General features: G+C 42.3%; 2 protein-coding genes across 6 annotated transcripts in view; both read right to left on the bottom strand.

Moving 5' to 3' along the window:
- Window positions 1–12,050, bottom strand: part of snx29 (sorting nexin 29) — a 153,441-nt gene extending 141,391 nt beyond the window's left edge. For all 5 annotated transcript variants that reach the window (XM_088284001.1, XM_088284002.1, XM_088284003.1 and 2 more), the window contains exons 1-13: window positions 11,655–12,050; window positions 10,950–11,014; window positions 10,488–10,540; window positions 9,709–9,833; window positions 8,691–8,871; window positions 8,476–8,546; window positions 7,631–7,891; window positions 5,775–6,183; window positions 5,565–5,677; window positions 5,217–5,307; window positions 4,979–5,061; window positions 2,117–2,180; window positions 1,584–1,712 (exon numbers count right to left, since the gene is read on the bottom strand). In XM_088284001.1, coding sequence (XP_088140127.1) covers window positions 1,584–1,712; window positions 2,117–2,180; window positions 4,979–5,061; window positions 5,217–5,307; window positions 5,565–5,677; window positions 5,775–6,183; window positions 7,631–7,891; window positions 8,476–8,546; window positions 8,691–8,871; window positions 9,709–9,833; window positions 10,488–10,540; window positions 10,950–11,014; window positions 11,655–11,661 — 1,652 coding nt within the window. In that variant the 5' untranslated portion in view covers window positions 11,662–12,050. The remainder of the gene's footprint in view (window positions 1–1,583; window positions 1,713–2,116; window positions 2,181–4,978; window positions 5,062–5,216; window positions 5,308–5,564; window positions 5,678–5,774; window positions 6,184–7,630; window positions 7,892–8,475; window positions 8,547–8,690; window positions 8,872–9,708; window positions 9,834–10,487; window positions 10,541–10,949; window positions 11,015–11,654) is intronic.
- Window positions 12,051–13,498: 1,448 nt separating this feature from the next.
- Window positions 13,499–14,747, bottom strand: LOC148317293 (transmembrane protein 238). The gene has a single exon (XM_088284811.1). It carries the CDS (start codon window positions 14,649–14,651, stop codon window positions 14,091–14,093), a length of 561 nt encoding a protein of 186 aa, XP_088140937.1. The 5' UTR covers window positions 14,652–14,747; the 3' UTR covers window positions 13,499–14,090.
- Between the last annotated feature and the right edge of the window lie 1,207 nt (window positions 14,748–15,954).

The raw sequence follows: 15,954 nt of genomic DNA, 5'->3' as shown, positions 1-15,954 counted from the left end.
GTGCCGTAATTAATCATTCAGACCACGCTTTACTTTCTTCTTCATTTTTTTTAAGATATTGATTGCAATTGGATAGGAGAAGCTCTCCTATTACTCTAAAATGACTGCCTTCATCATATCAATCTGTTTTTATCAATCTCAGATGGCGGCCATTTTGTCACTTCTGTCGACATCACATTTGCTCGGGGCTCAGGTAAAGACCAATCCAACCATCATTGAATTATTACTTGAGTCTGTTTCTAAATGTACATTTTTAGACAGCAAATCAGTTGCATGTGAATTATTTGCACCCTTTGCTGTTTACAGCCAAGCAGAATAATCAATAATGATTCCAAAGCTTCAAGATAGAGCGACTGACAGACGACAAAACTTCCATGGCAGGTTTGCGGCCTATTTAAAAAAAGAAATAAATAAAAAATCCCTCACTACGTAATGAGGCGTGAATCTTAAAAAGAGTGGAAAAGGGAAATCACTCGAGTCTATGTAGCTCGCGACGTATGATCTTCGGCTCCTTTGGCTGATGTAACATCGAGTGTGTGATTCACTCGCTTTAAATCACAGGCACGGGGTTTGAAATGCAAAAGGCTCACGTGGGTAGTTGTGAGTGGAAGTAATGACATTAAAGCTTGCACGGGGGCAACTACTTTATGAAGAGGTGAGATTTATTCATTTATTTTTTTAATATTACGAGCAGAAAACTTGCGTGAAAGTTAGTGCCGCGGTCTTGCATATTCGTTTTTTAAAAGGATTTCAAGATTGCTTTCAAGAGCAGTAAATGCATCAAAAAGATGATTGTGACAAAATGAAGAAACAAATGCTGAACTAAATAATTCACTAAAATATCACATTGGAATTGATCCCCCCCAAAAAATGTATTCATCGTAATATCGATTATTCGTAAAATTGGTGAAATGTGCAAAGTGATTATTATCGTCAATTTATTTAGTCTTTGAAACTTAGTTCAGTTCTTCCAAGGCGGAAAATTGCATCTTTTGCAGAACAAAAACATCACCTGAGCTTTATTTGGGGGGTAATCAGAGGCACCCAAAACGGTGGCAGGTTTGCTCTGCCTCTCAGCGAACATGAATTTGATTTTTTTCATCCCCAGTTTAAGAGGGCGACACTTGCGCTACCACATTTTTTCAGTTCACTTTTACGTAAGCTCCAAAGACACCCCCCTCCCCCCTTGAATTGCAATTAATGGTGGGAACCTTTGAAATTATTCATCTTGGTCTCATTACATTTTACTATCACCCAGGCCTGGCATTTCAATCAGGGTGTGTAGACTTTTTATATCCACTATACATTTTGGCCTTGACACGATGGGGGTCTGATTACGTCACGGCCGGAGTTATATTACGTCACAGTTACGTTACAGTGGAGTGGGAGTGTAGAACACCTGGTAACGTAACTCCATTTTTTTTTTTATTCAGCTCCAGTATTAAAAATGTAAACTACGTAATTCATTCACTGCCATTGACGGGTATAGAAGCCCCCCCCAAAAAAACAATTTTACCCAGGGTGGCATTGAATGAGTTTCTAAGAAGGCGGAGGGTGATTTAGCCTTATTGAAATTTTCTTACCTGGCCAATGCCTGGACCTTAGCCGTGTGCCTCTCTTCCAGCTCGGCCAGTTTTTTCTTCAGCAGTTCAATCTCCTGCCGCAGACCCGCCGAATGCTCCATTTCCCCATCCAGCAGACTACGAAGAGACCTGCCAAACACACCGAGTGGACCCTGAATGCAACACGGGAGTAGACACGCATAGTTTGCCGTCCCAGATTATAGGATTTGTGCCAACTCGTACGTTCATACGATGGGTGGGATATATTCAACTCATCAAATATGAAAATACGAAAAACGACTGATTTGCGGTGTTTTGCTGTCTTTTTATTTTATTTTTTTTGTGCCAGCTTTTAAATTCGCTAGTAACAAAACAAAGCTAATCAGTTTGTGGCAACGTCAGCACAAAAAATGCCTCACTCTCTCGATGAAAAGAACACCGTATTCAAGGGAAAGGTTATCTTTTAGCTCTCACCATGCATGTGTATGCGCGCATCTAAATGCACGTTTGGCTTTGCACGCGGCAGATAAGGAGGGCTGTATATCGCAACATACCCATTTTGTTCCTCCAGCTCATCCTTCCTGTTCATCATGGCTACAATGGCCTGTCGCAGCTCCGCTGAAAAAGACACCACAGGGTGAGAGCAATGTAAAAAAATGATACACCGGTGTGTTACGTTACTAAACAAATTAATAAAAGGTGAAAACGTGATTTTGCCTTTGCCACTCCTTCGCTTGGTACCGCAAATGGAATTATTGTAATGTGATATAATCTGGCATTTATGAATGGTTTACTTGTCGTTTGAAATTTGGAGTAGAAACCAGATAAATTGTTCGCTCAGTATGCAGGAAAAAAACAGCTTTTAACTGTCTAAAAGCATCTATAAAATATTTGACTGCAGTTCCAGTTTTTCACCACCAGATGTCATTGTCATCGAACCATTTCGAACCGATTGCTTCAAATGGTTCAGTGGTTCATAAAAACTTCATTTTCCCATCACCATTTCTAATATACATCCATTGATTTGCTGTCAAGCTTTTCCAAGATCTCAACTCTGTGCAACTGAGTAAATAAACATCCTCTATGGCTGCCAGGATGGCCGAGTGGTCTAAGGCGCCGCGTCCCGGACCCAGTCTCCCCAGGAGGCCTGGGTTCGAATCTCGAATTTCCCCATTGTGGGACTAATAAAGGGAATATTATTATTATTATTATTATTATTATTATAGCACTGTTTGAGGGAACAAGAGGTGCAGATTTTCACAATTTAGGTTTGTTGCTATTTCCGGAATATAATTTTCACAGTGTGAGACATTGGAGGGCGAAATAGTAACAACGACAGGATAAATACTGCATACAGTCTTAATTTGTAATTATTTGTGACGTGAAAAGCATCTCGGCATTATTCGAATTGTACTGGCGATGTGTAAAAGGCTTAGCAAAGATGTCCAGAAATAATGACGAAACAAAGAACTGAACTACCCAGTACTTTTTTTGTATGCTACAAATTACAAAAACCTCTAGTCTGTTCTCATAACTAATGTAGGGTGTCCGCGTCGCCCCAGATACAAGTAGGTCTCCTCGCAGCCCTGGGCCTTAAGTGCTGGACGGGTTTGGCTAGGAGGGGCCGCCGCCTCCGATGAGGAGGAGGTGTGGTGAAGACGGAGGGGGTGGTGGGGGGGGGGAGCGTCGTCTATACAGTTTGTCATCAGCGAGCCAGAAATAAAAGTGACCTTTGGTACGACCACGCGTTCACAGCGGGTGCCAGAGACGAGCCATTAGGGACTTGAGAGCCAGACTACACTCGGTCGTCACAGAGGGACGTTACAAATGACGTGGCCAATGAGTGTGTTTGCGGGAGGAAATAAACGCTTCCGTTCTCCTCGTATATTTAAGCAGTCGTTTCCAACGGGGTGTGTGTCAAACGGCACACGAAAGCACTAACAGCATTAGAAAGGATAAATGGATGTGATCCCCGAATTTGGATCTGGTGTACCTAATTGTGTGGCTGGTAATGCAACTGGACAGTATCGGTTTGTGTATCGCAAGTCGGAATTTAGGAACGATACATATTCGCTTATTTTCTGTCTTCTTCCACAGTGGTTCTTTTATTTCCCATGACAACAAGCGTCTTGACGATTCAGTCGTACGAAAGTGGGTTAAGGAGCACAAGGTGAGTATCAAAAGGAAAATAACATCTGTTCTGCCTTGATTTCATTCGGGTCAACAGAACAAGTTGGGAACTCTCGGTGTGTGATTGGCGCTCAGGCAGTGAGGCTCGGCGACACCGAAAAACGTGACACGGGTGGTTTACTTAAAGCTGCTGCTACGTGGAACAAGTTTAGAGATCCCCCGCTCGCTCTTTTGCTCTGTGGACTTGTACAAATTAGCCAATCTACTCGGCGGAACCACACACAGCTCATCAAGTTTTTTTGTTTTTTCTTTCATCTGCAATCTTCCATTCATTGACGTTGCTCAACATTTCCTCTAAAGGATGCCTTGGAAGCCACAAAGCTTTTGTCGATGCCTATTTACTGGACCAGCAGTGCCACCAGGTGGATAAAATGCTGGCTTGGAAGGAATGAAGTCACCCTCCACCAACAAGTAGGTTGTTCTCTGATCTATTTTGTGCACTAGTACGGCTTTATCAAATGCGGGTGAATATTTCTGTAAACTGAAGGCTGCTGTAATATTATTTTTGTCATTTTATTTTTTTATTTGTGAGTGTACTTGATTGTATTTCTTGATCACACTTTTTTGTGCATGTGTAATTGTGAAAATTCAAATTAAAATTATTTTTAAATAAATGTAGAATATATTTCTGTGAACTGAAGGCTGCTGTAATTTTATTTTTGTCATTTTTTTTATTTGTGAGGGTACTTGATTGTATTTCTTGATCACACTTTTTGTGTGTGCAATTGTGAAAATGCAAATTTTTTTTTAAAATAAAAATAGTGGAACTGGTGTTTTTCATTTACCTAAAAAGTTGGCATGAGTTCTGTAATATTAAGTCGAAAGTAGATTACTATTTGCCCAGTTTGTTAGTATTCAAATCTAGAACAATATAGAAAACTAGCCACCTCCATTTTTTACATAATTTTGTCAACGGTATTTTCGGAAATAATTTTGGCTTCTCAAGACTTTATTAACTCATTCACTACCATCCCAGGTAAAATGAATAAAATTTTTGGCTTCTATACCCGTCAATGGCACTGATATTTTTCCTGACAAAATATTTTGGGGGGGGGGGGGCGGGGCTAGAACGGTGAGATAGCATTTCGAAGTCAAGGAACCACTGCGGACATCTCGACACATTTATTCCACCGATTTTATGGTCGGAAGGGTTGCTTGTATGACAGACAAGGTTGGGAGGAAAGGGGCGGGGGGGGGGGGGGGGGGGGGCGTGTACAAATACTCACCGACTGTCATGGAATCTGGCAGAGCAGATGTTGGCAGTGTGTCGCTGAGCGGAACGGACAACGCCAGCGGACTGGACTCCAAACTGAAAAGACACCAGCGCATCAATATCGCCAAACTTGACGTCTTTTCACGAGCTTTCGCCAAAGCAGTGGAGCAGACGGCTGAAATGCATCACAATAAATGACGAGAGTCTTCACGACGTAACGCATCCTTACATACAGCAGAGGAGACGCTTACTTCACAGGTGGCCGAGAGCTAGCGCAATCGTCCGCCGGTCCTGATGACTCGCATTGAGCGGGAAAGGCCGCCGAGTCCTCCACGGAGTTGACTGAAACATGATGGAAATGAGCGTCAGATCTGGCCTTTGTCATTTTATGTGGCCTGTGAAGGCTTGAAAAATGTTCCTTGATGTGAGTTTTAAAAAAAAAAAAAGCTTGATAGCTATTTCAACGACAGGACTCTTGATGATATTTAGCGGGCCGGTTTGAATAACAAAGCGGGCAGTATGAGGCACGTGCGCCATACTTTGCCCACCCCAATTTGAGGTTTTAAATGTGATGTATGTGCAAGATGATTGCTCGCTACCTGGCTGTGGGGTGGCGGCATTGAGCGGGATGAGGATGTCGGAGCCGCTGTGGTCCATCAGCACCTGCACAGGGCTCCACGTGGACACGCTGGACAGACTTCCCACCACCATCCTTAAAAAAAAATAAATAAATAAATCAAACTTAGTCAAGCTGGGAGTGACCTTTTTGTTTTCTTTTTGAGTGACAAAATGTTTTTTGGACAACTCACTGCTCATTGCTTCTCTCGTCATCCTGGATTTGTGCTCTGCGTTTATATTTTCCCTCCACATCTTCGTCGTCATCCTCGTCCTCGTTATCGATGCTCTTTCTGTCCGGCAAAGGAGGCGTCTGCACGGGCGGCGTACGAGAGTGATGGGGCGAGCCCACCCAGGTGAGCGCAGCTGCGTCATCCAGCCCGTTGTGAGTAGGTGACTCTTGGAACGACGGTTCCAGGAGATCGATCCCTTCCTCCACGCTGCTTTGAACCGGATTGGCGTGACTCTTGTTAATTCCGCCAATCTTGGGGAAGTCGTCCTCGCCCTCCTCCTCATCCTCAGCCCCTCCCTCCAGATCATCGTCAAAGGAAATGATGTTAGTGATTTTCTTTCTCCTCCGCCGCTCCTTCCTTAGCCCGGAATCTGGGTGGGGAAAATCACATTTGAGTTAAGTGAAAGTGTGTCACTCATTCCCAATTCACAACTTGGGGCCCCATTTAGGTTTAAATGTCCAATCCTATAAAAACAACTGTGGAAAACACTTCCGATTCGGAGTCTAAAATCTCTCCTGTGTATCTGCAAGAACGGCAGACTTCCATTTTCAACCACACAGTTAAAATTTTAAGTGGCGCTCATGCTGCTAAATAGAACACATGGAGGGGAAACGGTGTCAGCCGGGCTCAGTGGAATGGAACAGGGCAGACGGCTAAATGAGGTCAAAAAGGAAGGTCTGGGAGGTTAGACGCTTCATTGGGGACTTGACAACCCGCTGCACCATTTGGATGGAGAAGCGTGCAAATGAAGATTTCCTGTCAGAGGACACTCACATGCATCAGTCACATGTACAGAGCAGGCTGAAACTCACCACTTGGATTTGAGTTCAGCAAATACGTTAATAGAAACAATTGGAAACGTTTGGGTATTATCGCGGAATCGAAAAGATTTTTTTTTTTAAACCTCTGAAGGTTTGCTGAGAAACGTCCGTCATGAAAAAGAGTGGTCGGTTGAATGTTTAGTCATGTTTTTTTTTTTAATAATCAGTTATTTCCTCACATAACTTTAATTTGAGTAATCTGTAACAAAAAACGCTAAAATAAAAAAACATTAAAAAACTTAAGTGATGTTCATGCGGAAAAATACTTCAGTGTGCGAGGGAGCATAAAAAAAAAAAAAGAGGCCAGATTACAATCTGATTTTTTTCTGTGCAGCATCACTCAAACTGAATTGCCTCACTTAAAGGGGGAAGATCAAGAAAAGAATTGATATTGCACGGCTGAAATGTTTTTCATATCCGCTTTAAGAAGAAATGCATTAATTTGCAATACTAAGTTAGCATTAGCACAGTAAAGAGACCAATGTTAGCCAAATTGTACGGACTTTGAAGCTTTAAAAAGTATTTCAGAAAGTATAATTCACACACCTGTTGATCAGAAATATAACTATAATCGCTTCTGAATCTGCTTTATTGAGCTATTCTTTTGCCTAATTGTCAGAAAATGTCTCTTTTGTGGCTATTCTGCCAATGATTCAGCAAAGCTCTTGAAGCCAACAATATCAGGTGAGCGCAAAGCTGCAGAGGTGGGCTGGTTATGAGTGTGTCGCGAGTGCGCGGCAAATGATCTGACACATTTTCAGTCACGCCTTCTGTCTCTGATTCGTTGTTCTTCCTTAGGCGTGGTGCTTTCTTATAAATCTAGTTAGTGGTACAAGATTGCACACAGGAGTGGGATGTTTTTTTCCCCCCTTTTATCAGTACACGACTGGCAGCATAAATATGACAATGATTTTTTTTGGGAGGGGGGAATCGCAAAAATCCCTCTTTGGTATGAAAACACACTTGAAGAGTTTTCAAACTCGTAACACAGCCTACCAGCAGAGGTGCTACGCGGCAGGACGGGTAGTGGATCCGAGGCTCCATCCACCCGGGGGCTGAACCCCGGCACCACAGCGGTGGCGGTGCTGATCTCTCGAAGCAGGCTACTGACGCCCTGCGTGGACTCCTTCCACAAGCTGCCGATGCCCTGCGTTGACTCCTTGAGGAGGTGCGTCATGGTGGAGCCTCCGCCTCTCGTCGGCCCCCCGTTCAGGTCGCTGTTGTCGATGTTGATGGCGAAGAGGATGGAGTTTAAACCTGCAGAGAGGCACGAGTGGGGAAAAGTCATTACAGTGTTCTTGTTAAGACGGATGCAACTTTTGAACTTCCTCAAAGCGCTTGCTTGGCACACAGTGAGAGAAGCTGTAGTGCAACATTTTCGTAATTTTTTAAAGTTTGTCCTCGGCTAGCTGGTGCTTATCAATGGTTCAAAGGGGAAGAGCAAAATGAGGAATCATATTTAGTACCCAACAGAAAAGTGGTTCGGACTAGTTCCCCTCATTCATCACGGCACTTCAGTACTTTGTTTGAATTGCGATGTAACATGAAGAACTTTATTTATTAAAACATAGTTATGTTAAGCTCTTGTGAGACTTGCGGCACAAGTCATGTCTGGTCTCGTTTCGTTTACTTCCTTAATTCCACTTGTCTGTAAGTGGCCGTCAGTAGATGCAAGTGAATTGAAAGTCAAAAAAAAAAAGTAGTGGACTTTGCAAATGTTCTCACTCAGTCCTTGATTGGTTAACTAAAATAAGGCAATAAATTGTTGGCAATAAAGCACGTGCACAATCTATTACACTAATTGTCCAGCTGCATATAATTAACATATTGGACAAACTCACCTGCAGCCATCGTGGGCAGCATACTCGCTCGCTCTTCATCAAGCATGAAAGCCCAGTCTTCATAGTAAGCGCTAAAAAAGAGAAAGGCGGCAAAGTTAATTCAAGGGAGTGCATAAAAGCGGACGTACATAAATAATCGTGTTTATTGCTGCGCTCACCAACAAACTGTTTATGGCGTTTTTACCCAAAAAATAGAGAAAACTTGAAACACTAACCCGAGACGTGATCGGTCAGCGAGCAGCGTGTGCAGGTAGCGTTCCAGTGAATGCTCGTTAAGAGCGCAGCGCATCCACGCACGACCCCGGCCCAGCTCCGACGAGATGTTACGGAGGGAGTAGAAGCGCTGCAGCTCGTGCCGGTTGAGATGCTCCTTCACGTAAAACCAGAACGTGAACTCTGGAGGGAGGGGGGGGGGGGGGGCGTCATTACGACGATCGTAATAAAAAAAAAAAAGTATTCAACGATTCGATGGTTAACTACAGTCAAGAAAAAAAATGGAATAACCATTAACAAACGACCGCTAACTTTAAGATGCACCTTATGAGATTTTTAAACACCGAGTGATTCCTAATGGGATAATGCAACTCATTTGCATACGATTAGCATACAGCTCCGAAACACGGTGTGAAATTGATGTCTGCGATGGTTTTGGGCTTCATTACACTGCCAGGAGAACATTAGAAATGCTAATAGTCACCAATGAGGTGGTAGCCATTACTGTGGAATTGTCACTGCATTCTTAAATATGATGCGCTTTTATGCGCTAATGTGCCACTAATGGCGCCTCAAACGGCGTGACAGTTCAGTTGACGACAACCAGACGATAAGAGGATCCTGAGGCTATTCATACAGTAACATTTCCTCATGAGAAAACCACATGAGGCACAGCAGAAAAGAAAATTTAATATATATATATATATTTATTTTTTCTTTTTTTTTTATATATATATACATATATGCAAGCAAATGTCATGTATTAATCCCCTTTTTTCTTTTTTCAAATCTCTTAAATCAGCAAAATACAATTTGGGGCCAACTTTAAAAGCACTAATACTGGTATCGGTATCAGTAAAAATATTTTACCCAGCATAGGATCAAGAAGGAAACCTGAGGTATCGAATGTCACGTCTTCCAACTAAATATCAAGTCGCTATATAAAAACAGTCTTGAAAAGCTGATGATTTTTTTTAACCTCTACTTAAATACAACACGCATGTAAAATCCAAACTTTACCTCCTTCAGCCTTGCTACTGAAGCCTGCAGCCTGCTTAAGAGCGGCGGCAGTGAGGGCGAGACCTCGGCTCTTTCTCAAGCCGTGCTGCAGCACCGCCTCAAACTGGGCGCAAAGACAAATTACCCTGCAGACAAGAGGATGGGATGGTTTCGTTTTACAGTGGCACATCAAGTTTTTCATGAAACAATAATACAGTGGTGCCTTGAGATAAGTTTAATTCGCTCTTTGACCACGCATCTCAAATCATATTTGAAATGAGTAGAAAAGTTATGTATTTTTTACAAGAATAATAGCACTCCATAATGACTGACAAAAGTCATTTTGAAACTTACTCAAAGTATATAACAATATATTTCTGCGGGTACGGTCATATTGTCTGTCTATATTTGTTGCTCCACCGTTTGTGTCCAAATATCTGTTCCTGAGAGGGCTAAAATGCTGCGACACAGATGCTATTTGATAGCCCAATTAAAAAGTTGTTTAAATACACAAGCTGCAATTCTCATGATTTGATATTTCTTATGACAACAAACCTCAACTGGGCGTGGCAATAAAGAGCTTAAAACCACTTTTCCGAAAATAAAAACTATTTTTCTCGTGCTGCTTGGATAGAGTTAAGTGTCAACCTACAGTGCTCATAATTTGACTTTTTGCTCACAAGCCAAAGCAAAAAAAAAAAATGGGTGGAACAACAGCTCATACGTCAGGATACTCTTATCTCAAGGCATCACAGTGCGTCGCTAAAAATGTTCATTTGGAGATGGAAAACGGTTCAAACCTGCTGTCTGAGTCTGTTGCTATCTCCTTTCTGCCTCCAAAGCGGATTTGGCACTGGGAAGACAAGAGATGAATGATAATGGATGAGGTGACACAATTAATTCTTACATAATATGTGACAATTTGCCACGTAGCATTAGTCCAGTAACCTACAGGAGACTTGTGAATGGAAACTGCCTTTGTTAATAAAATAAATATAAAAATGCTTTACTGTCTCTGAAGTGCCTGCCCACCTAAGAAAGACATCCACATTTCCCACCTCACTGTTAAACATGATGGATGCAACACATCATGCCGAAGTGAAAAGGTAAGCAGAGCTGTACTAGTGAGAATGTATTCGGAATCACATCCACACACTGACCAATGTACAGTTATTGGTCTCAAATATGGCTTGAATTTATTGTGGTAATGGGCTCATATCCACACAAATAAAACAGACATTGGAAAGGTGACCTGTACCTACCTGTTTGACAGCATCGAGTAACCTTTCCAAGAGGTTCTGTCTCTTGGCATCACTCTGCACAGTGCCTGCAAAATGTGAACAAAGGCAAAATGACATTTTGAGGCATGCGAATTCTTATGATGTAATAATTGGAAAGTAGAGGAGTCAGAATTATTTAATTAATGGACACTTATTTTATTTTTATTTTAATCTATTGTAAAAACGTTTGATAGGAACTGTTGGAAATAAAGAGTCATGAACAAGGAGGTAATAAGAAAACACTTGCTTTTCCTTTTTCTTTTTTTGTGTGTAATTAGGGAGAAAATTATTTACAGCTGTTGCACCCAATTGAGAACGTTCATTACAGAAATTAATAAAATTGTGTTTGCTTTAAATATTAGATGTTACAAATCCTACTTTTTAAAAAAACTGCAGTGACATCTGCATCCTCAAGCACCTTATACATTTGTTAGGAAAAATGAAGCAAACACATAAAGGTAGTTTAGAATTCATTTAATGAAAGTATGTCTGCCTGTCAGCGATTTATAACTGATGAATCTTCGAATGCAGCAGCGTTACAATACATATGTTTTAAAGTTTGCCAAATTAAATGGACATATGCTGCAAGAAGGAAGGTTATATTGGAACGACTTTGCAGAAACGGCCGTTCAAATCGTCCAAATATGTCAAATTGTTTTTTTTCCAAACACTGAACTAAAAACTTACCGTTCATTGTGACGACAAACCCTCAGGCGCATTCACATCCAAGCTTGACGCTTCCCCACCGATGTTATTCATCACTTTTCGTGCTGCTAATCATCCAACGTGGAGGCTTCGCGAGGGACCGGGCTCATGCTGCTTCCCGTAGCCGAGCTTGACCCGCCCCGCCGCGGCTAGAAGAGCGATGCTCTGTCGGTGAGCGGAGAGGCCTTGCCTTGCCGGTGGTAAATTGCGGGCGCTGAGTGACCTCCGCGTGGTGACGTACAAGCGTCGAGTGAGCCATACGAGGCCGAGCTGATAAAAGTGCGTTTGTCACAAGCCGGAGTGCAATATTGAAGTCGTGGAGTCCATTCTCATGATGTGATAACAAACTGTGACAGTGCGAAGAGCGGAAGCGGGTTGGTGACGAGTGAGCGATGTGCGTGTCACGTGACAAGGGCCAGCTGTCATATGGGCTTGCTCAAGTGCTTATGGGAAACGTAGTTTTTGATAGTCCTTGCACTGTAATGGGTTTTATTTGCATTTAAGTCAATCAGAAATCATTCCCAAAACATACGTACGGTTCACTGACGACTAAATTGCCCGTATGGTTGTTTGTATTAATAGGTTTGATTCTACGGTGGCCCAGAAGTTCAAAACACTGCAATATAAGAACTAAATACAACAGCAAATGAAAACAAAAACAAATAAATAAACAAGAAAAAGTTACGCAGAGTAGCAAATATAAAGACACTGAAATAAATTACTAAACAAAACAACAAACTCCTAAAAATAGAACAGCAATTCAAAACTTTTTTTATTTCATTTGCAGTTGTCATTAATTTACTGTTGTTTTATTTAGCGATTTTTTTCCAAGCTGTTTGGTTGTAGTTTTTTTACTGTTGTGTATTTTAATTTAATTTGCTTTTTTCTGTTTTGTTTAGCCATTTAATTTTGTTTTGTATGCTGTTGTAACAGTTGGCATTTGATCAATATGACATCACTTTTATGCACGTCAGGGCCACAGTAGGATTCAATCATTTTTTACTAATTTAATGGAAAATTATTTCAAATGAAAATAATACTGCACCCCCCACTAATTTTCAAGAATTGCCACTGAACTGCGCTTGTTTGAGGGTCTTGTTTGCATACGGTGGATTTTTGACATTGCCACATACCCCAAAACACACTTAGTTATATTTTACTTGAGCAAGATAAAACCTTTAAATTTCGCATTTACAGTGGTTCATAATAAGGCTGTCTGATCCCTGTCTCTTTATCATCTGGAGAACTTTGTTAAAGTGTGCAAGATGTATATCTTATCAGCCAGATAAGACCATGTGAACTTATCTGGTCAATATTGTCTAATCATTACCCGTGCATGATGGCAGAGCGAACATCAAATCCCTTTCAAGCATAGAAGCAAAGAAAACAAAAACCCAAGAGAAGGTTTAGCGTGCCTCTCATTCATTAACAGTGTGTAAATCAGTGATTCTCAACCAGAGTGCCGTGACACATTAGTGCGCCATGAGAGATCATCAGGTGTGCCGAAAGAAATGATTTACTAAAAAAAATATATATATATATTTGCCACCGACACATAGTGACAGGCAGAACAATTAAATGCTCGTCCACTAACTGATTAAACTGCTGAGTCAAAAGTAACCTAAAACGGATGAAATAGTTAACCCATTACTGGGTTAAAATGGGGTCGATTTTCTGGGTTATTTATACTCAGCACATTGGGATGAGGATTTGACCCAGGATGTTGGATCACATGTTTTAACCAACAAAGGATAAAAATAAATAAATAAAAAAAGCCCATATTGATGAACTACAGGTGCCAAGAAATACTAATATTACTAATATAGTAGTGGTTAAAAAAAATTTTTTATTCCCAACATTTTCTAAAAAGAAGCAACACATTACATTTACTTCAACTTCAGTACACAACCTACAAAAATGGAAACCAGCTTCAGCCCGCACATATCCAATCTTCAACCCAAAGTAAAGTAAAAGTAATCCCAACTGCTACCCAAGTGAGCAAAACATCACAGCATTTTCTTTTTTTTTGCACATTATCTTTTTGCGTGACATTTGGTGATAGGAAAATACCAAAATGAGACGTCACTGAAGCTGTCCCTCAGGCGAGACATTTTTGTACAGGCGCATCACTTTATTTGCAGATTGGTACAATCCGACAATTAGAGTCAAATCTAAGTACAAATGAACACAAGAACAGTTTTAAGGTCAGGACAAAATTAAGTGAAGCATACCACGGTCAGACAAAAAAAAAAAAAAAAAAAAAGAGATCGCCAAGATTGAAGCATCAACATAAATAAAATGACATGGGTGAAAGGAAGGAATGTTTACCTTTTGTCATTCAAGAATAATGTCTTGAGATTATGAAATTAGAGTGTCTTGGCTTGATGACGGGCTTGGACGCTGATGTCAAGAATGAGTTCATATTGAAAGTGTCTCTCTCACAAGTTGCTTTGATGACGACGCCATGCTGCTGTCATAGATCGTGAAGAGTGACGACGCTTCAGTGTTCGGGGGTCTCTTTCCCGCCGGGCCTTCTCTGGTGGATCCGACATTCTTTCTCAGCGAGTTCCGAATCCCGCTGGAGAGCTGGTTGGACACGCGCCTCACCACCCGGCTCAGTCCTTTATTCCTCGGCTTGATGAGGCCCACGTCGTCCTCCAGCTCCTCGGGCGGCACGTCGATGTTGCCCGAGTACCAGAAGACCCACCAGATGAGGCTGAGGAAGATGACGATGGCGCCGGCGTAGATGAAAAGGTCGTGGATGGCCAAGCCGCCGAACACCCCCACCATCATGATGAGCACGCCGAGGATGTCGTGGGCCACGGCGAACCAGAAAGAGCACTTGCAGCGGCCCACTCCACCGTACCTCCTCTCCAACGGCGCTTCCATTTGCACCGAGGTCGACATGGTCCTTGAGAAACTCGCGTCAGAATGGATCCAGATGCGGAGGCCCGAGCAGCAACGGGCTGCGAGTCGCATGCGTCGCTCTCACAAGCTCTACAGTAACAACGGTCGAAGTTCAGAGTGCGCATGTGGTTATCAACAAGTCATACCGGCCAGCTGACATGGGAAAAAAAAACAAAACAGTTGAATCATCATCGCAGTCACTGATAGTATCGCGGTTCCCTCGGCTGACTTCCGTGCAGGCAGCGTGAGGCCAGTTCTCACTCAGTGAGTCAAAACAGGAGTGTCAATGCGGGTTTCAGCAACGTTTGTTTGACACAAAATTCTAAGTGATTGAGATTAGGCATTGGCTGATCGTTGACGTGGCTTGAAAAAGTCAGTTTTGAGAACCGCTAATACGGACGATTACCATTAATGAGCTGCTGATTGGTTGCTTGCAGAGTTGAGTAGATGAGCTTGCCTATTTTAAGTTAATTATATCCAATTGGCGAGCAGAGGGGGGAGGGGTGAACAGTTGCACACGGAGGAGGAGGAAGGCGGGAGCAAGAGGAAAGGACGCAAAAAATGGGAGGCCTTTTTGCAATGATGTGCATTGCACCTTCCACAAAAAAAAAAAAAAAAAAATGCACCCGTGGGTACTAGTTAGCCCCAAGGTCATGAGTGAACCGAATACAGTACACATTTTTTACTGTCCCAAATATTCTATTTTGTTAAAAAATAAAATGGATTGTTTTTATTCACCTCAATATTTAAAAAAAATAAAATAAAGGGTAATTTTAGAGCTGTGATACCGCAATATTTTTGCTCACGTTTATATCGTCAGTAGCTAATATCAGCCATGACGACCATTCCAGAACAAAGTCCTCCTGTTGGCCAAAGTCGGGAAGAGGAAAGCGGTGAACGCCATGAATGAACGTGCGTCGTCATGGTCAAGCCACTTGATCGTAGCACCGACGCCTCCTCTTCTCTTTCAATATCGGGATCCAAACCAAGCCCACCGCTACGAACATCAGTCCCACGGACACACAGGCGGAGGCCACGGGTCCCGCCTGCACCACCTTCCAGAACTGCAGCAGGAAGAGGACCACGCCCGCGGCCGACATCAGAGACCCCATCACGATGGAGATGATGGACTTGTGGAGATAGGACCAATCTGAAGCCACCGTGCCGCAATCAGAGTTGGGACACAAGCGACGAGAGTCATCAAAAAACGTCGTTTCGTCATATCCATCCATCGTGTCCACAAAAAATGTCTTACGGGCTTAAAAATTTGTAATCATGACTTAACCGCTGACTATCAGAATCATCCGAACGCAGCCACTTCCCGCTCGAGAACACTATCATCTGTCATGGGCTTGTCCAGAACGCTGTAATTCCA

This window comes from Idiotropiscis lumnitzeri, chromosome 20 (assembly GCF_059441095.1).
Source record: "Idiotropiscis lumnitzeri isolate Australia: NSW breed Sydney's pygmy pipehorse chromosome 20, RoL_Ilum_1.0, whole genome shotgun sequence".
NCBI classification, from domain to species: Eukaryota; Metazoa; Chordata; class Actinopteri; order Syngnathiformes; family Syngnathidae; genus Idiotropiscis; species Idiotropiscis lumnitzeri.
This window is presented reverse-complemented; position numbering and strand designations above follow the sequence as displayed.

Coding starts and splice junctions, on each gene's coding strand:
- LOC148317293 (XM_088284811.1), bottom strand. CDS start 14,651: ATGCGACTCGCAGCCCGTTGCTGCTCGGGCCTCCGCATCTGGATCCAT.